Source organism: Ciconia boyciana, chromosome 1 (genome assembly GCF_034638445.1).
Source record: "Ciconia boyciana chromosome 1, ASM3463844v1, whole genome shotgun sequence".
NCBI classification, from domain to species: domain Eukaryota; kingdom Metazoa; phylum Chordata; class Aves; order Ciconiiformes; family Ciconiidae; genus Ciconia; species Ciconia boyciana.
The window spans coordinates 59,465,810-59,489,139 of NC_132934.1; the positions used below are offsets into that span (position 1 = coordinate 59,465,810).

General features: G+C 52.7%; 1 protein-coding gene across 2 annotated transcripts; it reads right to left on the minus strand.

The window, feature by feature from the left end:
* Nucleotides 1–923: 923 nt before the first annotated feature.
* MCM5 (minichromosome maintenance complex component 5) lies at nucleotides 924–22,572 on the minus strand. Of its 2 annotated transcripts, none has more exons than XM_072870197.1 (17): nucleotides 22,478–22,572; nucleotides 22,088–22,270; nucleotides 21,039–21,165; nucleotides 20,799–20,927; nucleotides 20,161–20,333; nucleotides 18,721–18,876; nucleotides 18,469–18,635; nucleotides 17,675–17,846; nucleotides 17,383–17,494; nucleotides 16,470–16,613; nucleotides 16,093–16,158; nucleotides 14,958–15,134; nucleotides 14,741–14,853; nucleotides 14,349–14,477; nucleotides 13,941–14,083; nucleotides 13,223–13,350; nucleotides 924–1,211 (listed from the first exon to the last, which is right to left on the minus strand). In XM_072870197.1, exons 2-17 carry the CDS (start codon nucleotides 22,252–22,254, stop codon nucleotides 1,056–1,058), a joined length of 2,259 nt encoding a protein of 752 aa, XP_072726298.1. In that variant the 5' UTR covers nucleotides 22,255–22,270; nucleotides 22,478–22,572; the 3' UTR covers nucleotides 924–1,055. The 2 variants fall into 2 exon arrangements, with proteins under 2 accessions (XP_072726298.1, XP_072726307.1); XM_072870206.1 differs by lacking the exon at nucleotides 924–1,211 and adding an exon at nucleotides 12,416–12,775.
* Between the last annotated feature and the right edge of the window lie 758 nt (nucleotides 22,573–23,330).

The window sequence follows — 23,330 nt, forward strand, 5'->3', positions numbered from 1 at the left end:
GGAATTAGTCTCCAGGAAAACTGCCACAGACATCAAACAAGCTCAGGTCAAGGTTCTGTTCCATTTCAAGTAAATATTTCAAGTGACCTCATATCCTTTCAATTTCTTCTCACACCCTTTCCCAGATCCCATCTTCATCTGCCAGGTAAGTACTACACCCTTCCATCCACTGGCATGCCTCTGTACAAACAGTAGATAAGAAGCAGAAATTAGGTAGGGTGGCAGAGGGCACTCCCATGAGGGACGAAGCTTATAGCCCTGTGGTCCCAAATAGCGTGGGGAGGGCACTGCTGCAAAGAGGAACCTGGAACCGGGCACGGGACCGGTCCTCTCCCTCGAGTCTGCTGCAGACGTCGAGGCCAAGAGAAGAAAAGGCAGGTGTGTGGACCGGAGGCTGGGGAGCTGGGGCTGAGCAGAGTGCATCCTTATGAAACAGTCGGCATTTCTCTGCTTGCCTTCTCGGGGTGAGCTGCATGTTTTGTCTAAAGCCAATCTCTCATTTGAGCTGCTTGAGAACAAGCACTGAGGAGCCCCTATTGTAAACGCCACACAAAAACACAAAGGAGAGTGCCCAGAGTAAAAAATATTTCCATAATAAAACTGTCAAGGGGAAATGAGAGACTGGAAACCTTTGCAACGCCAAGTAATTAAGTTAAGAACAGTGACGCCCTCTCCAAAGCACTTGAGATAAACCGTCTCCTTAATACTCTAATTGGAGAGGAGCAGTTTGGGGTTAGATGTACATGCGGACCAGGGGAGTAGGTGACCCAGGGAAGAGAGCCCAGGAGCTGCAGGGGTTGGGTACGTGGCTTGAGCTCCTGCCAAGGAGCACAGAAATCCCCGCTCCCCTGCGGGCTTCCCGATGTTCCTTCCATAGTCTCTCCAAATTAGGTCACTCCCACACAGCCTACAAGTAACAGCAGCCAACACTGGACCACCCAGGGCAACGGGGAGGAGGCTAACGAAGATGAAGCAGAACCACAGATGATATGACGCAATGGTGGATTGGGCAATAGAAACATACACTCCAGTGGACAAGGGAAAGCAAAAGGTCTTCATGGATGATGGTGGAACATGATCTCTGAGCTGTGGCCCAGCCTAGGGCGGGAAGTCCTCACGGCACGGTGCTCTGTGCCCAGGCTGGCACATGGGGGTCCATCGCTGGCCTCGCTGCACCCGCAGCACGGTGGGTCCTCAGCTGGGGTGTTTTCCTGCCAACAGAGGAGGGCTGACTCTGCCAAAGGCATTGGTTGGCTCTGCCCAGCTGAGAAAGCTGTCCCCGTGCTTAGCTCTCAGTAAGGGTTCACCAGCAAGGAATGAAACATGGTGTCGGGGCCCCAGATTATTTCTCAGTTAAATACTGAGAATCCCCCTTCTCCCGTGAGCCATTTGGGATTTAATCTCCTCAGGACTGGGCCAGTGGCTGTTTTCCTTCTGCATCTCACAGCCCTTTTCCTACCCACACTACTTTTACCAGAGGGCTGGCTGCCTGCGACAGTGAAGAATAACAGCAACAGATCACTGAAATCCAGTTTCTCTCTCTCCTTCTGTTCTTCCCAGTTTCCCAGGCCACAGGGAGCCCTACCAAGTAGATGCCAAATGAGATTCAGGCCTTTCTAGGGGAAATGGTGATGAACTCCAGATCTGGATGGTCTTACAGACTCTCACAGGAGTTCAGTTCACCTTTGGATTTGCAAAGAGAGTCCATCCAACAGGCACAGGAATACCGTCAGGCTGGTTATTCCTCTTCCTCACTATAATTAGGAGAAGGCACCTGCCTGATGGAGAAAAATCATGTCTGGTTCAGCTCACAGAGCTGAGTGAAGCAGACTGTGGGCCCTGAAAGCCACTCACGCACCTCATGGCTCAAAAGCAAGGCATGGATCATTGTGGGACTAGGAAGAAGATCCATGTTTTTGAACAAATCATCTGCTGTTTTTAGCCCAGACACTGTGGCATAAAAGTGCACCAGATGAAATAACAGATAAAACACAGACATGGAAACCAAGACAACCAAGAACTGATGGACTTCAAGTGACAGAAATAACCCCAACAGATCAATACCAGACCAGGCAACCCAGAAAAACCTGCAGTCTCAAATAGTCCTCTGTCGGATCGAGAGCAGAAGCTACTTCCTTTTCAGAAGGGATGGAGTCACTCATGCCAGGTGTAAAATATAAACAACAGACACTTGGCGTTGTGCAGCTACCTGACAAAGGCATTAAGTTAGTTGGACTCACTTGAAGCACAGTCTTTTTATATTTTCCAAACACCAAGTTCCGTGCAAGTATTCAGGCTGCCATGGCAACATTGTACATTTGTTCCCGAGTGTCATTTCCCATCACAATTGGGTGGTTTTTTTCAGAACTTTGCCTGACTTCAAAACTTTGGTTGCTGAGGCAACATCTCCCTTTGAAGGGAAGCAATTGGCTGTGCCCATCTGTGCCGAGGCAAGGGCTCTTCTTTGAAGACCAGCGTGCTACGGCAAGGGAGGAGGTGTTAGGGAGGCTAAAAAGATACCCAGGGAAGCAGGGGGAGAGGAAGGAACCGTGCTAAGAAGTGGCTGCGGAGGGGCAACACACGCCTTCGCGCGAGGCAGGTGGGACGGGCTCCGAGTGGGAGGCTCCAGGCTTAGCACAGGCGAGCTTATGTGCCACATTACATCACTGGGGATATTAAATGCGGTCTCGATGGAAAAACACTTTGCCTTTGATGCATCCCTTGAGGATCTCGTGGAGATGCATAGTCCTCACAAGACCTCTACAAGAAAGGAATTTGTCATTGGGCTTGTTTGACACAAGAAGTGACCGAGGCACAGAGGGCTTGAATGAACTACTGAAGATCATACAGTAAATTAGTGGCTGATATAGGAATAAGCCCCTGGAGGTGTTGTGTTTCATTCATAAGATCATCATTCCTCTGATATTTAACTTACGCTTAAACAGAAACCCATTTACCTTCTGCAGAGAAGCACTGCAATCACTTTTTCCCTTGCTAACATATTACAGTCCTCACCTCTGCTATTTGTCAATGTATTTGGCTGGAATGCACTGAAGCAGGGACTCCTTTCTTTCCAGACAGCGGAGCCTAGATCTGCACTCTTCCTGAAATCCCGCTGCAATCAACATGATCACCACCAACAATCATAACAGCTCTTTAACTGGGGTCATTCCCACCTTCCTCTTGACTGGAAGCACGGAAGGGGCACAGCACCACCATCGCTTGGCTGCCTACGGGCTCTAGCTGACTCACAAACACAGCGAGTGGCTTCGGGAGGCAGCAGCATGCTGCATCCAGCAGAAAGAGCAAACGGGTTGTGGAGGAGGCCCCGGAGGGGTGGCCAGGTGAGCGCTGAGCAGAAGCTGGTGGCTCTGAGGAAATGCACAGGATGAGGCCATGCACGCACCACGGGAACGGGAACAGGGCGAGGAGCACAAGACAGCATGAAACAGGCAATGGACAGCGAGAGGACGATAGCATGGAGGTGAGCATGGTGCACCACTCTGCTAACACAGGGACTGAGGATGAAACCTGGGAAATCAGTACTGGGAAGACTGTCCTGCCACAAATCAGTATGGATGCCATAAGCAGGAAAATTAGCTTTCATTTCATTAAAGTTGCTGAGGAGACATAATTGAAGCAGCAGCAAATATAGATCAGTCAGGCAAAACTCTTCAAAGGGGATTTATTCACCATGTCACTGGCCTTTTGTGGAGCAGAGGTGTTCCCCACAGAGGGCTGTGATTCAGCCCACATGGAGAGGAAGGCTTGAGATGGAAGAAAGGTAGGAAAACAAAAAAGAGGTAAAACAGAAGGAGGGGGACATTATGGAAGTGAAAAGTCATGGCACACGTTTCTCTGCCTCTTAAAGAGCAGGGGAGATTTCAGGAGGATTAAAAAATACTGTGGATGTGGCATCTGTAGGATGAAGGAAATCCCCACGAGCAGAGCCTGGGATTGAAGAAGCTGGATTTCATCCGTCCTTCTTTGTGGTTAATTCTTGTGCACCTAGGGCTAAGACATGCTGTTTTCCTGTGCCCTAACTCCCTCCTCTGCAGGAGGGATGACCGGACTCCTCTACCACCAAAGGGTTTGAAAGGATAGATATGTTACTGATTGCAAGGTGCCAAATCACTGCTGGGACTAGGAACCAGTTTAGGACTGAGAAGTGAGATTGTACAGGCATGCTTTATACCAGACCTCCCCTCCTGCCTCTCAGCAGCCCTCGTTAGCCCTGTATTTCCCCTGCCTCCATCAGCACCCATCTGTCTTCTCACATGCACTGTCCAGGCAGCCTTCAACTGCACCAACAGCCCTTTGCTCTGCTGTCACCTCACTTGAGGGAGCCCACAAAAGTGGCCAGAAAAATCAGAGAAACTGGCTCATTTAGAGCAATTTGGGCTGTACGGATTTCACCTACCTCTTGTTGCTCACTGTGGGACGCAGAACGGAACCATTTACATTCTTTCTTATTTAATAAGCAGGTGGTTTACATGCTTAAAACAAATTATCACTTCAATGGGCGTTCTCCAAAGCCCTCGGTGATTGCACTGCCTGTGAGCCAGCATCTTTCCCAGCCTGGAGATGCACACAGGAGGTGCTGCCGAAAAGCAAAGCCAATAAGTAGATACAGGGTTGGTACCAGCTATTGCTTGACCAGGGGGCACAACTGATTCATTAGGCTAGCTCGCAATGTCTCCACTTTGCAGCCCATGCCTCAGTGCCCCAGTTCCAGACTGATGGTGACTCTGATGCCCATGTGTGGGTCACTGGAGATTAGGCTTTGATTTCTTTCCATTTCAGTAATTCATAGCTGACTGCATAAGCAGAGTCAGATACAAACCCACTGCCTGGATCACCACGTGCCAGTTCCAAATCTGGGTCACTGTGGCATTTAAAAACACAAACAGCCAATACAGCCCTGCCAGGCAGAAGCAAAGAAGGAAAGCAAACATGAGAAGTGCTCTTGATGTCAAAAGAGAAACATACAGACACAGGAGGCAGCAGGCTTTGTCTTTCTCCTGCACTGAATAGTCTTTGATGCTTCCTTCCCAAGGACGTTGAATTTTAACTGCTTCTTCCATGTTGATGGAGGAGACCAAAAATGGCCTATGCTGATTGTATGCCTGGCAGGGAACTCCCTGAGGGCTGCATCCTCCGCATCCTGGGACACTTTCTTCTGTCCAAGTGACCGCAAAAGCAGCCTGAGGAGTGGCTCCCATGGTGAGAATATTTCTCTGGTGATTTCCAGGGATTGCCCACATCTCCAGAATTCTCTTGCCTAGGCACTGACTACAGGGAGTTTTCCTCACTGGTCCTGGATGTCTCACAGCTTTGGCAACCCCACCTCATGTCTAGCAGTATTTGCTGAGGTTATGAGACCCCAAGGTAGTGCACTGCCTCCCCTCTCCCATGGGTAATGCAGAACGTCCCGGGGGCACAGATGAACCAGGAGGAGAACGTGAAGGAGGCCCTATAGCTCCTGATATACTCCAGCACATGGCAGAGGTTGAAGAAGCCCTCAGGACCTCTTTCCTGCCTGCCGATCCCAGTCTGGGGGGAGCGAGTCCTCTCTCATGCTTGAGCATCTGAGAATTGCCTGGGAGTCTCCTACTCCCAAAGGCAGGATGTTCAGCAGCTGCTGGATGGCCCAGCAAACACGCAACTTCTGCAAAACGTATCTGGACATCAGCCATATTAACCATCAGTGCTGCTCTCCCCTGTGGATACAACAGCTGCCCATTGGAATAAACAGGAAACCATTTTATCCTCTGAGGAGCAAGAAAGGTGAAGGGGTCAAGACTGTAAATTGTGTGTCTGGGTTTGGGGCATGCAGCATGAGCCACAAACAACTAGGTCTTCTGTTTTTTCTCATAGAGCAGGGATTCAAATGCTGGGCTTTTCCTTCTGAGCTGGTTCTCTGACCTAATGTTACCCTTTTCTCCAGTGCAAGAAACAAAAGAGCAGAAGTCCTGGTTTCTCCACTGAGGTTTTGGAAAGCAGTCAAATAGCATGGCATGGGGAGGCACTGAAGCAGTACGCCTGCCAGGTCATGTGAAATACAGGCGTGGATCTGTCTTGTCTGATTCTGCATGACCACACGTGGTTGTTTTGTACAGTCCCAGCCCTGAGTACATGTGCTTCTGCACTTTGCCTTCCTACCAGTTGGTGATGTTCATCAGGAAAAACTTTGAGCCCCTTTGGCATCAACTTTTATTGGACATTTTAGAGTCCTTACTTTTTCACCCTCTTGGAAAGCAAACCAATTTTACATCAAATTAAGGCAGTCAGCAAGAATTTGCTTTTGCCCATGGAGCGCTTTGATTGCTGGGCTTCTTGGCTGGACCTCTGGGGCCTGCATCATGTAGGAGGTCAGGTGAGCTGGGCCAAAAGGAGCCTTTTGACCTTAATACCTCAAGTTTCACTTCAAGTCAAGACTGGGGAAGCTTCACCCTCTTTCCACGTGATGTATCTACTACTGTAAGTTGCATCTGCACCTGAATAGGGTACAGTAAAGTGACGTTGGTGCAGTGTGGCAGTAGTGATGTTGCTGTGGAAACCATGATATTTTAATTGCCTGACTCAGGAGAATCCAGGTACATCAGACACTGTAGTTCCCCCATTGCAGCAACTCTGCTGCTGAAAGATCTAGACTGAGCATCAGGTACATAGGGCTCTGCCCTGGACCAATTTATGAGCGCCATGTGGCACCGGGAAAGCTGTTCCCCTCTTCATGTCCTTCGGTTCTCCCCAACCCAGGCCGTCACCCTGCACCTGCTGGACCCATATGGATGGTGAACTTCCCAGGTTGGTGACAGTCTCTGCACTCCTGGTCAGACCACCAAACACCTCCTCATTACAAAGCACAAATAGAAGATAACTGGTAATGTTGAATGCACACCTTATTCTGGTGTGAGCATCTAGGATGGTGATATTACCTGCATGCTAGATGACCTGTCAACTGTTGCTCTAAAAACCTTATAAATATTTTGAGCAGCGTGCATTTAACTCCATAGTCCTAGTGATATACTGAAGTTCATCTTTATGATCAGTTGTGACAGAGTCCACAAAGTACCAGGTGCAGTTTGAGACCTGACAGATTCCATCAAGTGAAGGATTTCCAGAAAGGAAAGATGCCTATATATCTATTTATAGATGCCTATTTTTACCACAGAGGTGCTGGATGCTGATGAGCACACAGCATGTGGCCAGCTGTGGATAGATCTGCTTTCCACTCAGCAAGCATTTCACAGGTACTTTGATCAAGGATAATGCTCCTGCTTTCATTCTGAGGGCCCAAAAGTGTGTGGTGCAAAGGGCATATAAACCAGTATTGCCTGGCTTTTCTGGCCAGAGGCCTGTGTGCTTTCTGGCCAAATTGCTCACACAGGAGTCTGAGAAAAGGAAAAAAAGGTATTGGAAACAAAAAGGAGCGGTGAGATGAGGTAAAGATCAAGCACAGGGAGAGGTGGAGCAGCTGGCCGGATGAAAGCTGAAGGGCAGGAAGAACGGCCCAGCAGCGGCAGATGGTCCAGGGGACATTCTCTGACGTGTGACCCTTGGTGTCCCTACCAGGCAGCCCCGAGAGCTGATCCAGCATGTTATACCCCAGTGCTCTGCCTGCGAAGCTGGCAGGCCTGAAAACAGGAATGGAAGGCTTGTGCTGAGTGCTCTGCAAGGTGGCCAGGGACTGACCACAATGGCCAGGAAGGGGATGACCATGCAGAGAAGAGAGAGCAGGCATGAGGCATGCAATGGGATGGAGGAGGAGAAAATGGACTGACTGGCATTGCTGGGAGAGACCTGGAACAGAGGTGCACAAGAAGGAGCAAAGGATGTTGCAAAGGGATGGGCAAAATGGGACGAAGAGAAGTAGCAGGCATTTGTACATCACAGCTGTGGGAGAATGAGTGGTTTGGGATTTTGAAGGAACCTAGCCCAGAATTAGGGGATACAAGTTGTTAGTCAAACCTCCTAAAGGACTTGAAACTCAATGTGAGAGACGCCCCCAGCAGACCACATCACAGGCTCCCAGAGCCATGACACGTGTGTGCCGTTCCACAGGGTGATGCCATGGCAGCATGGCGTGGCTGCACCTCAGCCTCCCTCCCAGAGACTTCTCCCTTTGCCTCTTGGTCTTTTCTGGATTTCCCTGCCTCCAGGAGGTCAGTTCTTAGCCTGGCAAGGGCTGGAGAGCCCCCAGCTCATGTTAATGTTATTTATGTCAGCAGGTGGACTCTGCCACTGAGACTGTTGTGCCAGGTGCTACACAAAATCATGGTAAGAAGTGGTCTGTGCTGCCAAGACGTTATTATCCAAGACAGACAAGGAGATGGAGTTGCTTGCTCAACTGGCCCCATAAGTCAGTAACAGAAAGGGGGAAGGAGCCCCGGCTTCCTTCATCCGAGGTCGGTGCCTGGTGGACCAGCTCAGATCGTTTCTCACATTGCCCATATCAGCATATTCTGCTTGCCAATATTTATCTCACATCCTTGAGCAATAGCTCTCAGGACTCTGCACTTCGGTTTTGTTTTATTTTATGGAGGAAGCGACACTCACAACATGCTCAGAGGTTATGTTGCTGCACTGCAACAGCTCCCATCCTACACGGAGATGGAAGAGATCTGAGCGGTGAAGATGTGATGACTCAGCTTTGCTGGATTTTACAGTAGTGGAGCTCCACTGACATTTCCACAGAGATATTCCAATGAGCTTCGTGTAAGAGGAAAAAGAATCAAACCTAGTGAAGCTGCCCCAAAGTTAGCCACCCAAAGCAAGCCTTCACCGAAGCCCTTCTCCAATACAGCAGTGCAGCACACAGGGAGGAAGGACATGCACATCTCCCCAGTTTGAGATGCCTATGATGCAAAAATACCTACCTGATCTAGTTGTCCTGACCTCCTTTTGTAGTCAACAGAGAGAAAACAAATGCAATTAGGGCACAGCTTCTCTGGTTTCTTTTAAACATTTACTTTGGATAAAACAACTTGCTGACTGGAAGTGCTCACTCCCCTGCACTGACACAGAGAGCACCTTGCTCAGACACAGCTCTTGATGCCTGGTCAGATGATGAATCCCAATCCAGCCCTCCCATGGAGGACCAAAAAGGCTGGCAAGAACCCAGTGCCCTGGATCTCTTTGAAGTGAGAAACTCCCCTCCGCTCACACAAATTAACACATCTCATGCAGAATTGCATGTAATCTGGAAGTTCTTTGGGGGCTAATTCATTGTGGCAAGAGGTGGGTGGCTCCTACACAAGCCCAAGCTTTGAACCAAAGGCACCTGAGCATCCCTGGTGGCTACCTGGTTTGAGGTGGTTACACTCACCCAACTGTAGTTCCCAAGGAGACAAGCCATGGGTGGGGAAGAGGCCTCCTGTGCCAGGGACATAGCGCTGAGTTCAGGAAGGGCCACGGTCAGCTCTGTAGGCTAGGTAAGGGAATGCTGTGCTGCTCAGATGTGAAGTGGCTATGTCTGTCTGGTTTTACTCTCCCTGTGGGCCTTCGATTTGAGAACAGTATTTTTGGTTATCTAAGGACACCTAGACAGGGACTCTATCCCAAGTCTCAGCATGCCAAAACCTCAGGGATGACCAAGAAGAGACACCTTCACCAGGAGGACGACCACTCCTTTATCAAGTAGCTATCATTTGAGGAAAAATCTGGTCTTCACTAGGAGGACCACCAATCCCTTATCAAGCAGATACCACCAAGCACTACGACTCTACTCAAATGAGAACTGCTTTTCCTCACAAAATTTCTATCTGCAGCGTGATGATCAAAACAAGCCATTACAAATCAATGATCTCAAGTTCCAAGATAATGCCAGAGTTGCGCACATCCCAGCTCCACTTCTTGAGATAGAGCTGCATACATTACTTGTTAAAGAATGTTGTTTCAAGCCGTACATACACTTACATAACCTCATACCATATAATCAACACATTTCATAGCACGAAGAGATCAATCATTCTGATCCCCATCACAGAAAAATACAACAAAAAAAAACCCAACAAAAAGAATTTCCAACCTCCACACCTGTCAACACCCAGCACAGCTTGATGTACCTTGAGATGCCGGCTCTTTTAAAACCCGTGAGCACTACATGACCACCACTGGCAGTCAGCAGCCGAAATCCAGTCTGCTCCAGCACAGAGCAAAGATCATGGGGAAAGGCTGGGGGGAGGTCTGCAGGTGGAGGGAAGGAAGGAAGGAAGAAAACAAGAGGAGTGATGGAAACCGAGACCTTTGCACTGTGTTCCCCTCCCCAGTCCCCTTCCCAGGACACTCCCCACCCAGCCCTTCTCCATCAGTGAGTGCTCTTTCCAAGACTGGGAACAGAGGCTCCCAGCCTCCTCCAGAGGCAGCATTAACAGCAGGCTGTGGGTACCGGTCACATACTCACCTGTTTGCTTTGCTCTTGCTGCACCTCTGGAAGAAGGACCATAGATAAGACAGGTACTGCCAGCATCTCCAAAGCAAGGACAGAGGTGCTGGGGCAGGCAGCCCCTACAGGGCTGAGAGACCTGTAGGACCCGTTACTACAGCGCTGCATGGGCTATGGCATGCGGCAGGGAAACAGCCACCACACCACGCTGCTGCTTCAGGGCCATGTTGACCCTGCTCTAATGGGCCACCTCCTGATGCCAAAGCATCGAGTGCTTGACCGGGGCATGGGAGCTTGTGACGGGGGTGAGATGCTTTCAGACAGACACTGGCAGTTTTGGCAACTTCAGTCTCCAGGTGAAGATCTCGTCCTGTTATTCTCACTTCCACTTATTCCTCCTCCACAGAGCTGATGCTCTCCATGGAGCAGCAGCTCAGGGAAGCTGCCTCCCCAGCCAGGGAGCAGTGTGGGGAGAGAAAACATCTCTCTTTTTTTTAAAGGGAAAAGGAGGGTGCCTGCTTTTGCCCCAGCGCTGCTTGCTCCAAGAAGCCCCGCAAGCTGCCTAGCACCCGCAAAAATATGGGACAATAAAATCACCGGCGCAAGCTTTCCAGAGACCCATCCCCGCAGGGAGCCTTTGGGCCAGCCTCCTCTCCCCTCCAGCCCTCCACAAAGGTCAGGCCCATCTGAAAAACACAGGACGAAGAGCAGGGGGCTGTTTCTCTAAAGCACAGCCCATCTCGTCAGGGCCACAACTGCCCCATCCCCTGCAGATGGGCCCCCAACCCCATAACCAGCTCCAGCCATGTCCAGAGCACACCATACACCTCTCAAAACGCTCAAACAGAAGCCAACAGGGATATTGCTCAGCTCCCACAGGTCGCAGGGGAGCCCAGCCCTTCTGCGACAGCTGCTAGGCTGGGTGCACCCTACACCCCACCACCATCCCCATCCCAAAGGGACTCCTTGGTTTCCCCTCTCGGAAGAGGAGACAGCACTGTGTGCAGTGCCACAGACCAGCATCCTCAAGGCTCTAGTACCCTCTGCTGGCCCTGAACGTTACTTTTGCTAATGAAGCCTCTCCTGGGGTGCGTTTTTCAGCCTGAAGGTCACTCACAGACACAGCAGCAGCCTCTCGGGCACCCACAGCGGCTTTGCTTGCCTGCAATGCCCGACGCTGCACTGCCTTCAGTCCCCCACCCATGCTCTCACACATCCAAGCTAGCCTCGAGCTGCCAAGGGCAGGGACGTACCCGCACCTTACATCTTGGGGAGGACACTTAAGAGAACCAATACTACTTCACTAGAAACCAGAAAAACCTGCAGAGTTTGACAAGTACAAGGTCGTGCAGCAAACGCAGAAGGGTGAGTGGCTGCAGAAGCCCACCCCGGGGCAGAGAGCCCAGGAGAGGCTCCTGGCGAGTGGGACAACCCTCCCTACAGCCATCGGCACAGGAAGGAGGTGGCAGAGGCTACTTGGAGGAGGGCACACAGCTCTTGGGCATCACCCCGCATCCCCATCCTCACTAGAGCAAGCGGGAGGCTCTGCCTATGCCTCCAGCAAGGCTTTCACACAGCCCTTTACACTGCAGGGTAAAGCGTTTGCCTGCTGCAGCCCTTGGAGAGGGGAAGGAGGGATAAGCAAAGAGGAGCTTTGAAGCAGGGAACAGCAGGTAGTTTCCTTCGCTGCTGCTGGCAGACAGGGAAGACGGTGGCAGCCTGCACGCAGTGACCGACCGGGTAAGGTGCCTCCCACACCACTGAGCCCAACAGGGCAGCCTGCGCCAACAGGATTTATGCCTTAATAGATCAAACCCTGAGTGAGAAATGAGTTTCTGCCTTCAGGGCTGCTGGTGCTGCCCACAGGACTGCGTCCTGCCTCAAGGCGAGTCCCCAGGGTGGGCGCTGGGCAGTGGGTACCACAAGACAAGCAGGAGGGGTGCCTTTCTAACCAAAGTCCTGTACTGCCTCTGAAGGGGGAAGAGGGCACTTCCCCTCTGTCCCTCTGGGCAGCCAAAAACCCAGGGCTACCAATATCAGTTTTTATTTTAATACAAACTAAAAGCTTTTGGAGTTCAAAGAAACATCAACATGACACAGTGACAGAGCACCCAAGGGGAACCCCGGCCACCCCAAACCCTGGTTCAAGAGGGAGGTCCTGGGCTGTTTGACTCCCCAAGGAAAAGTTTCTTCCAGAAGCAGGCTCTGAGCCCACGGGGCACTCTGCCTGCACGTGGGCAAGCGTCTGGCAGCAGCAGCTCCCTCCCCATGCGTGGGACAGGGAGGTCACTTGATGCGGTAGAGGACTTTGCGCTGCATGCGGTGCTGGATCTCCCCGCGCCGCATCATCAGCTGCAGCACCTTGTAGATGGCGTGCTCTGGGTATTTCTGGAAAAGGGAAGAGCAGGGGAAGATGAGCCGGCAGGGAAAAAGCTCACCGGAGCCCATTGGGAACCTGCCACCACTAAAGCCTGGCTGTGCCTCTCCAGAGGGAGGGAGCCTGGTGGCACCAGGTGCTGATACTCCCTTCCCCTTTCACTATTTCAGGTCTGACTGCAGACAGTATCACAAACCAAACAGTTCTGGTTTCAAGAGTAGGACCCCAAACTACCCAAACAGCCCCAAACCTCAGTGCTTTTGCAGAAAAATGAGTTCTCGCCTCACTCCCCTTAAACTCTGCGATCACATTGCACACCACTCCCTACAAACAACTTCAAAAGCAAGTATGACCAAAAGGCTCTCCAGCCACCTCTTGGGGAAAGGGTTTCATCCCCTGAGCAGCAGCCTGGGGTTCCTGGTTTCACAGCCCAACCCTCCACAGGCTCCCTGGCCCACCTGCCGCATGAAGTCCTGGACGATGCTGTGCTCCGACACCTGAGAGCCGATGGCAAAGCGGCGCTTGAGCTGCTTCTCAATGCGAGACAGCATCTCTTGGTCCTCCTGTGTGGTGAAGCCTTCTGCCCCTGGAGGGAGAGGCTGCGTGAGCCCTCTGTGCCACCCAGACACCCAAAGCCAGCGTGCCCGTCTCCTGTGTCTCCCACCACACCCGCACATCTCAAGAGACTTTAGGGAACCCATGAGCAAATCCACCATCAACGGTTGTGGAGCTCCAAAGACACAGCTGAACGTGGACCTGACTGCTGGAGCTTCCTTCAAACCCTTTGTGCCATGCTGCCTCCCAAGGAAACACTGTCTCCACCCTCACAGGGAAGAGGTTAGAGGACAAACAGGTTGGGGAACGACCTCCAGCACTGGACTCTGCCCTTGGGACCACAAGGGGACAGACCACCCCTCCCTTGCCCAGCATGGGTGGAGACCCTCAGTGTCATTTGCTGTTGCCCTCCGTGAGCCACAGCCATGATGGCCCCTTGTTGCTGCAGGCATTGCTTTGCCTTTACGCAGGAAGCAGGTCCAGCACCTGCCCGGGGGGTGCCTGGTAGCACCTTCTGCCCCTGCCAGCCTGCTCCTGGGAGGGGAGCTCGTCTCTCCTTGCCCTGAGCAGCCAGGCCCAGTATGTCCCTCCTGCCCCCAGCACAGAGCAACTCCCCCTCACCTGACAGGCTGCCCGACATGGCCGCATCAAGCGTCGACACCTGGAAGAGCCGCAAGGCCTCCTCAACGTCCGCCTCGGTGGCAAAGGGCTGAAGCTTCATCTTCCCCAGGGACTCAGCAATGCGCACGATGGCCTCCAGCTGCCTGTGGCCAAAGGAGATGTTCCCTGCTTTCTCCTGCAGCTCCGAGGGGTTGTCTTCTTCCCCCCAACGCCTGACACCCCCACCTACCCCGCTCCCAGGCACCTTCTGCCCCCCCCGCGGCACCTCCAGTGTTGCCCTGTTCACAGAGGGCTCCCCCAAATCCCAGCACCCCACTAACCCCCTCCCTAGGCTACCCTAGGTGACTCCCAGTGATGCAACCCCAACCCCAAGGGTTTCGGTGGGGCGAGGAGGGCAGGGTTGCTCACCGGATGGTGATGGGGATGCTGGAGCGGCGGTCACTCTCCTGCTCGTGCTGGCGAGTGCCGCTCCGCATCAGGATGTAGCGGTTTTTCAGCTTCTCTGCTGCCGCCGCCGAGAGCCGAGGACCACATTTCCTGCAAGGGGGGCACAGGAGCTGGAGGCGGCACCACCAGGGAGGGTCCCCTGGGCAGGGGGTCCCCAGGCACCCCTCGCTTCCTTGGGGCACACTGTGGCACCGTTGTGAGCTGCTCTCGTTTCCCTTTTTTCAAGGCAGGAGTTAAAGACAGGTCATGCCGATAGAGAGCTTGCAAATATTGGCTGCGTGGTTCACTTCTCACCACTGCCACCTCCCACCGTGCAGCCCAGGTGCTGCCAAAAAGTCATGCCTCTCACTCACGTCCGACAGAAGGAGATGAGCTTCTTCAGCTTGTTCAGCTCGATCTCACCCTCCACGGCCTGGGTCTGCGTCAAGGCGCTCACGTGTAAGGACATCACGTGCTTGGCCAGTGTCTAGGAGAGCAGAAGGCAGTCAGGCAGCAGGAACCCCCTCTGCCTCCCCCTCCCAAAAAATGGGGCACCACGAGTCCCAGCTGCATCCATGTGCCCCGACCTACCATGTCTCGCTCCTCATTGTGCTCATCCTTGACAATGAAGATCATGTCAAATCGGGACAGGATGGTGGGCATAAAATCAATGTTCTCCTCGCCCTTGGTCTCATCCCAGCGCCCGAAGACGGAGTTTGCAGCTGCCAGCACTGAGCAGCGGGAGTTGAGTGTGGTTGTGATTCCTGCCTGTGGGGGGGGGGGAAGGAGAAATGGACGTGGTCTTGACTCCATCCATGTCACAGCAGAGCTAGCAGGCTGTTAACTTGTAGTGAAAGGTCCAAAGCAGTTTGCAAGGACTCATCCTCAATCACTTGCATTTAAATAAACCCCCTTAAGTAGCACCCAATTGCTCTGTAATGGTTCCACATTGGAGAGGAGTCAGTACAGGAGCTACATGGGGCTGGACCCACATGTCCTTCTGGAGGAGGACTGGCTTCAGCTGAGAGTTGAGCACTGAGGAACTTCATTTAAAACCTCATTTCAAGGGCAAGGACACACAAGACCCTATCAGCAAGTTTGCAACCTGAGACAGAAACTGGGTGGCTGGGGCTGAGTCCCCCGGGCAATCCCAGGGGGCGAAGTGCAGGTTTGCAGGTAGTAGGGCAAGAGCGACCAGCAAGGAAAAGTCGTGGTAGGCATTCTGTTACCAGGGACTGAACAGCTGAGGGGTGAGCCAGAGCAACCAGGAGGGAGCAGACATGCTACAAAAAAAGGTTGAGCAGTGGAAATGAAGAGAAACTGATTTGAGAGAAGACCTGGCACCAGGATGTCAGGCAGTTTCTGTAGATCTTCTGAGGGTGTGGAGAGCAGTGGGAAGGAAGACAAAGAAGCGACATCAGGCTGTGACACAGGGATATCAGCAGAACTACTAAATCTAGAAGAGCAGAGGACAGGCAGAGCAGAGGGAGCTTGTTGCAGTCCTGCTGAAGTTCAGGCTGCCTGAGAGAAGACAAACCAAAGCCTACAGGCAGGGCTGACTGGTCTCAGATCAGAGAAACCAGTAACCACCAAAACCATTGCCTGGACAAGTCACTCTAAAATGGGCAATTCAGGCAAAGGATGCGTGACTGCTGGTTGCTGGGCCCTCGGGGAAACCCAGCGGCGTCAGGCTCCTGCCCCCGGGCGACATGCACCCACAGCTCACCTTAGCAATGGAGATGGTCTGCTGCTCCATGGCCTCGTGGATGGCCACGCGGTCATCTTCCCGCATCTTCTCATCCGAGGTGGGAAAAATGAGGTGGAGTGAAAAAAAAAAAAAGTCACCATCAGTCGCCTCTGCCAGACCTCAGCTACACATTCACCGATGCTGACCCCCGAGGTAAAGCTCTGCAAGGACCTCTGCCCAAGAGTGCAGGATGTAACCAGAATTTCCCTACAGCCCCATCCCCTGACCTTCCCTGAAAGAAAGTGAGGCAACCTCAGGAGAGTTGCTCTTTTTCTTGCAGCTCTGGGCTCTCCCAGGAGCAGCTGGCAGCCCACGGGCTCTCTTCCCCACTCCTGTGCAGGCAGCCCTGCGGGTACCTTGTCGAACTCATCGATGCACACCACTCCCCCGTCCGCCAGCACCATGGCTCCTCCCTCCATGAAGAAACTCCTGGAGGAAGGGTCGCGGATCACCGAGGCTGTCAAGCCGGCCGCGCTGCTGCCTTTCCCCGAGGTGTATACCTAGCGGCGTGCAAGACAAGGAAGGGACAGCACGTCAGCCGCTGTGGGACGCAGGAGCCCGCCGCTCCAGCTGGAGGACAAAGCACCCCCGGCACTGCAAAATCCAGAGCTGCTGGAGGAAATGCAAAGGCCTCCAGGAAAATCCCTCAGCACATACTAAAAGCAGACCTGCTGGGTACAGAGCAAGATTATTGCCTAGTCCCAGGCCTCGGACTAAGCAGCTGTGACGCACCAGAGGGCTTGCACAGAAATACAGGTATTAAGTACAGAACAGGGAGTGATTCATTGTTTGGTGGGCTTCTGCATTAGCTTTGTTTTCCCCCCCAAGGGAACAACGCAGTCAGAGGCTGATTTAAATGGAGACTACAAGAAAACACAACTGAAAATGTAATTTCATGCCTGGGCTCAGCCTGGAGGTCCGTGCCTGAGATGCAGTCAACTTCATTCATCCTGACCAGCCAGCCTCACTGCTAATCAAGTCTCAACAATAAACAACAGCACCAGTCACGTCTTTGGACATCTGCAAATAGCCCGGCTCATATCATAATGAAAGGCATTACTTGCTTCCCCTTCCCTCCCTCATCCCCTATCCCGCACCCCATCTCTTCCAGGCTAGCACCAAAAATGGCAGTTTGCACCTCTGCCAGCCAGTCCAGCTGTGGATGCACAGGCAGGTATCTGCTGTGACCACAGTCTGGTCTTCAGTGCTATGCAGGGAGCAGAAGGAAGAAATGAGCCACACTACAAGTGGGCACTTCAAACCACTCACCCCAATGGGCGAACACTTCTCGACAAACTTCAGCAGCTGGGATTTGGCCGTGCCAGGGTCACCCAACATCAGTAAGTTGATGTCTCCTCTGCGGGTCAGCCCATCTGGGAGCCTGGAGGGACAGGGTGGGAAGAAGAGAAGGAAGAGAGATGGTGAGCTTTCATTTTGATAACCAAGCATTGCTGACAAGTGGCAGGTGGTTGGTAGCACCGCCAGAAGTCTGTATGAGGGCTTTGTGCCATGAATGACACCCCTGCCACCACTCTCTCTCCACCAGGCTGACTTTCCCCACCTCTTGCGAGAGCCTCCAAATAAGAGGCAGGCAATGGCCTTCTTGATGTCGGTGCTGCCATAGATGGAGGGCGCAATGCTCTTGGCAATCGTCTCATAGATGTTGGGCGTGGCAGCAAGGCGACGAAGTTCCTCCTCTTCTTGAGGGGTCACTGAGCCAGCAAAGCTGTGTCCTGTACAGGGATGAGGAGAATGAAGCAACAGTGAACAAATGGATGTTTTAAAGTAAATGACACTACTCCTCCCACACCCGCTACGACCAAAATGCCTTCTTGAAAATCACACCAAGTGCCACCAGGTGGGAAGGGTGGAGAGGGCAGGTGTTTGCTATCCCAGCAAGGCATGCTGTGTCCTTAGAGGCTGGTAGGAAAAAGCAAGGACCTTGGGCAAAGCAGCTCTGGAGGAATCAGAAGGAGAACTACAGTCAGGACCATGTTGTAAAAATATAGCTCCATTTTAACTATCAGCTTCAGCCCACATCCTCAGGGATGGCTTAGCAGATTCCCACTAAGACCAGTAAGATAAAAGAACTTAAATACCCTGGAGGACTCAGGCTGAAGCCTCCTCATTTAATATCACTGAGAAAAAAAGTCATACAGGACACCCAAATATAGAGCATCCAGGGCAAGTTAGACCCCTGGACTGGCCTGAATCTTCTGATATATAAGCAGCAGAGAAGGACCCAGGCTGTGATTTCATACAGTCCTTGCTGAGGGACCGCCTTGCTCAGGAAGGGGGGTGTCCCAACACCAGGCTACCAACACAGACCAGATGGGCACCAAAAGCAGCCCTCACCTGAGCCCTCCACGTCCACCTGGATGCCCACCACACGGATGTAAGCGCTTCGGATGCCTACACCCACATTGTCACGGCTTCTGTTCTTGCTCTGGGCAGACTTCTTGATGGAGTAGATGCCCATGATAGTGACTCTGTTCCCTGGGACAACTTTGTCACACAAGTACCTAAGAGGAGGAAGGGCAAAGCAGCGGATAGCACCAGTAACGTGCGCTAGCCCAGCAGGGTGATAGGAGGAGACCGCGCTGGTACCTGTCGCAGTACAGCTGCAAGTGCCGGGGCATCTCCCCGTGCGGCACAGCGTCCGGGGACTCCTGCAGCTTCAGGACCTGGAAGTCCACACACTTGCACTTATCTGGCATGATGAAATAAGGGTCCAGCGGGCACTTTGGGCGGCCAGCTTGTTCTCTGTGCAGAAAGATCAATCAGGGAAGGCTGCAGACCCCCGAGAATCCCCCTGTAGAGCTGACAGTGGTGACAAAGCTCAGAGCAGCCGCCCCTCCGAGCAGTGCCCAGCAGGCAAGGGCAGTCACACAGGGTCAAACCAAAGGCTCACCAAGCCCTCAGTCTTGTCTTCAACAGCTGCCAAAAGCAGGCATGAGAACAAGCAGAGACAGGGCAATATTTGCCTGAATACTCTCCCTGCCTCCCCCCTCTCCCCCACTAGCTAAAAGTGGGGAGGAAGGTAATTCATTAATCACACAGAATGTAATAGTATAGACTCAGCGACATGGCAGGGCATTTTTCTTTATAACCTCGCAAATGAAGCAAATGTTAAGTGGTTTCTGGTGAGAAAGCAATTAGCAATGTGACAAGGCTGCCTTCAACCTCTCCAAGTCTCTCGAGACGTATCTGCCTCTCTAGACTACAAGCTCTCCGAGACAATGAGCACCTCCACGTCCTGCTGCCATCTCAGTACATCACTACCGATGCCTGACTCCATCCAGGCACGGACACGGCTTTCGGGTAGGGTAACAGAAGAGTGCAGATGCACTCGTGCAGTCAAGGATCAGGAGCGAGGCGCTGTACAGACCACATGCAAGAACGATCCCTATCCCAAAGGCCTCTCAAGCTGCATTAGAGATAAGGCGCAGAAAATAAATACTGGCAGGCATGAGCTTGAAGAAGTAACCCACCACGATCAGTCGGCACGAGGGCTGCCACAGCAGCAGCCTAATGCTCACAGTTCACATGGGCATCAAGAACTGTAAAGCAGGATTTGAAGGTTAGTAGCAAAGCATCCCTACAGAAGGTAATGAAAAACAGCCCCCTGGGGAGGGGGAATGTGTAAGCAAGAAGTTTGTTTGAAAAAGGTAAGAACTTAATAGGAAGTTAAGACAGCAGCTTAACGCAGCATTATGGGGCAGCTGGAGGCAGGAATGAACCTTTAGGTACCACAGGCAAAATGCCCTACAGATAAAAAGAACTCCCTGGACACGGCCGCTCAACACTGCTTGCAGCATCACAACCAGTGTGACCGCAGATGGATGGAGCTAAAACCTGGCCACGGGTGCACACAGGCACAAGGGCGACACGAAAGGAAGAGGCAGAGAGCAGCACGGATGATTCTGCCTCGTGTGACAGGGAGCTGACTCTACGCAGCACGTGTGGGATGGAGGGGGAGCAGGAGGAGGGGACGCAGCCTTTTTTTCCCCAGCAGCCTGCTGCATGCATCCCCGTGTCAGTCCTTACGTGTTGCATTTCCTGGGGAGAGCGTAACCCTCCAGACCTGGGCGCACCACAATGTTGCTGATGGTGTTGCGGCAGCTGCGGCACTGGATGGCTATTCTGGTGGCTTTGGCTCTCACAGGGGTTGCTGCAATTACAATCCCAGGGATCTTCACAAGGTGGGACATCTGGTCGGACTGAAAGGGAAAAGGTGAAGGGAAGGTGAGAAAGCTGTCACTGGACGATGGACGGGAAACTAAAGACATTAAAGAAACACAGTTCTTTCTCAGCTACACTTCCCACATTCATGGGATTAAGGTACCAGAACAAAAAAGCCTGTGCTTCTTGACAATGTCACTCTTGCTCTAGAGTAGTGGGGGAAGGTTGCATGACTTAAGCCATACTGATTTCAAAGCAAAAGAGGAAAGGACAAAACACTCCATGCAGAACATCACTAACAGCAATAATGTACCCACAGCAGCAATCAGTACTAACAGTCCTTTGCAGTCAGATTTAAGTTGCAGAGTATCCCTGCTGGTAAATTAGTGTACCACCCATGTCCTGAACTACGTGATCAAGTACCGAAAGTTTCCCTGCCATCACTCCCCTACACAAGCGAGCCCTGCCACTCACTGCTCAACATAGCAGCAGATTCACCTCACCTTCAGGCTGCGGATGTTGGCTGCATTGGCATCTGATCTTAACATGACCTGGATGTCTTGGAGAGTTTCCTCCCCCGAAGGACGAGGACGGGTGACCTCATCTGCAACTTCTTTTGCTGCTTCTTCCAACTACAAAGGGAAGAACTAGGCTATTATGGGTATATTACAGTGAATCATCAGGGCTGCTCTCATGACATGACAATGTCAGCATGCCGGGTTGCCAACCTCCTCCGTCCTTACCAGCTGCAGGTGCTCCGCTGGTTGCTTGTACAGATAGTCAGCGAGATCTTCATCAAAGCTGGCCAAGTCTTCCATCTCCACCTCCACCCAGTACTGACTCAGGTTATAGTGCCGTTTAAGCTCATCCCTGTGAGGCAGTAAGTAGTAAAGTTTTTCAGGGCAGAAAGCACCAGTCACTCACACTGACCTTATGACAAGCAGGCAGCAGAAAAGGCAGGTTCTGGAGGGAGTCCGTGGTTTGGAAAGCAAATGGGGAAAATCAGGAGAGTGCCAAGAGAAGCCTAGGGGGACCTGGGCAAATCTTTCACCCAAACCCACTTTGAAATGTGACATCAGACCAGGGACACCAGTGCTTGCAGCGACAATATAAAGTGTAGTGCTATACTTTACTAGAGTTACACAACCAGATAAGCAATTAGAAAACTTCTAGACAGGATAATACCTATTATACCTAAACTATGATTTAAAAAAAAAGAAGAAAGTAATAGCATAGCCGGCAATGTTCTCCTTAAAAAAGGCAGGGTGCATGAAATTCCAAGATTAAAGGTGAAAGATTTTCCCAGCCCTTGCATGACATATGTCCATGTTCTTTCACAGTTGCGTCTCCAAGCTGCGTAGGCAAAGGGACAGCCAAAGGATCTTCACAGCCTCAGAAGACACACACGGACAGTACTGCACTAATTTTAATGGATACAGACAAAACTCCAGACCAGAAAGCACTAGAACTTGCAGACAATTTCAGAACTAGGTGCAAGTTTGGCAGTGCAGATCCCTCTATTGCTACCTCTGCCACTGGCTGGCTGCCTAGAAGCTTGGGAGAACAGTAGACCTCAGTTTTCCTATAAGGTTAAACGGGAACAACAACATTTCTTATACTATGAGCTCTTTACTACGAGCTCTTTTATACTATGAGGTCTATGGGAAGAAAAAAGCTGACATATGCTATTGTATACCTGGGGTGTGCACAGCAGGAGGGAGGTTAACAGCAGATGAGATGTGCAAAGAAGAGTGGGTAAGGCACAAAAGGAGAAGAGGGGTCACAGCAGCACCTGTATTTGAAGGTGAAGCCCGTCCGGTCCGTGCCCACCCGGTACTGCCGCAGAAACTCCTTGAACCGCTTCTGCAGCTGCGACTTCCGAACCTGCCCCTCGTCCACCGACGCATCGCCCCCAAAACTGTCGCTGTAGTAAATGCCGGGGTCGTCGAAGCCGGACATGGCGACTGCTGCTCCCCTGCGGGGGCGAGAGCGCACGGTCAGCCCCAACCACCTCCTCCTCCCCCGCACCAAATGCCCCACGGGAACCCCTTCCCCCCTCCCGCTGACCCCCCACCCCGGCTGCACTGCGCCCCACGCACTGCCCCGTCCTCCTCCCCCACCCTAATGCCCCACGGGACCCCCCATCCCATCCCATCCCATCCCATCCCATCCCGCTCCACACCTCGCTGCCCGCGGGAAGCCGCCACCAACTTTTTCGCGGCAAAAGCGGCGCGCGGCGGAAACCGAAGTGCTGCACGGGGCGCGCCGCCGCCGCGCACTCCGATTGGCCCTTCCTCAGCGCGCCGCCGCGGATTGGGCCCCGGCCTCCCTCCCGCCCCGCCCCACGAGGAAGCGCGCGGCATCGCCTCTGCCGCCGATTGGCCGGGGCGTTCCGCCCCCTGCCGGCCGGGCGCAGTTTGGCGCGAAATCTGGGAGAGAAGGGCGGAGGGAGGCGAAATGGCGGTCGGGCGGGGCCGTTGTGGCGGTGCGCCGAGGGGGGAGCGGGTGAAACCATTGCGGGCGGGGGGGGAGCGCCTTACTTGCCCTCAGGCGGCCGGAAGCGTGGCAGCTGCAGACCGGATGGGCGGTGGAAGAGTTAATTACCGAGAATAACATAAATTACTGCTGTAGGCCCCTTGGGGAGGGCTGGAGTCTGTCACTGCAGGGCTTGGTGGGGTGGCAGGGCCTGAGTGGGGGTGTCCTAGGACGGCTGGCTGTGGTGCAGCAGGCCCATGGCCACAGCAGGCAAGGCAGAGGAGAAACCCGCTGGATGTGGTGGGACTACTGTGGAGAAGTGGTAGGCAGGTGGTTTGGCTGGGGCCTCACAGGGATGGCAGTGGCTGTGCTGCAAGCCTGATGGCTTGCAAACAGGCTGCTGCTGCTGCCTCAGGGGATGCGTTCTCTGGGATGCTTTTCTCCTGACCAGTAGGGAATTTTGGGGGAAGGCTGGCAGGTTGTTGGGTAAGCATTTTGGCCCTTCAAAAATGTGGTGGCATGTGTCCTAAATGAGAACAAAGCTGGGAAGCACAGTGTGT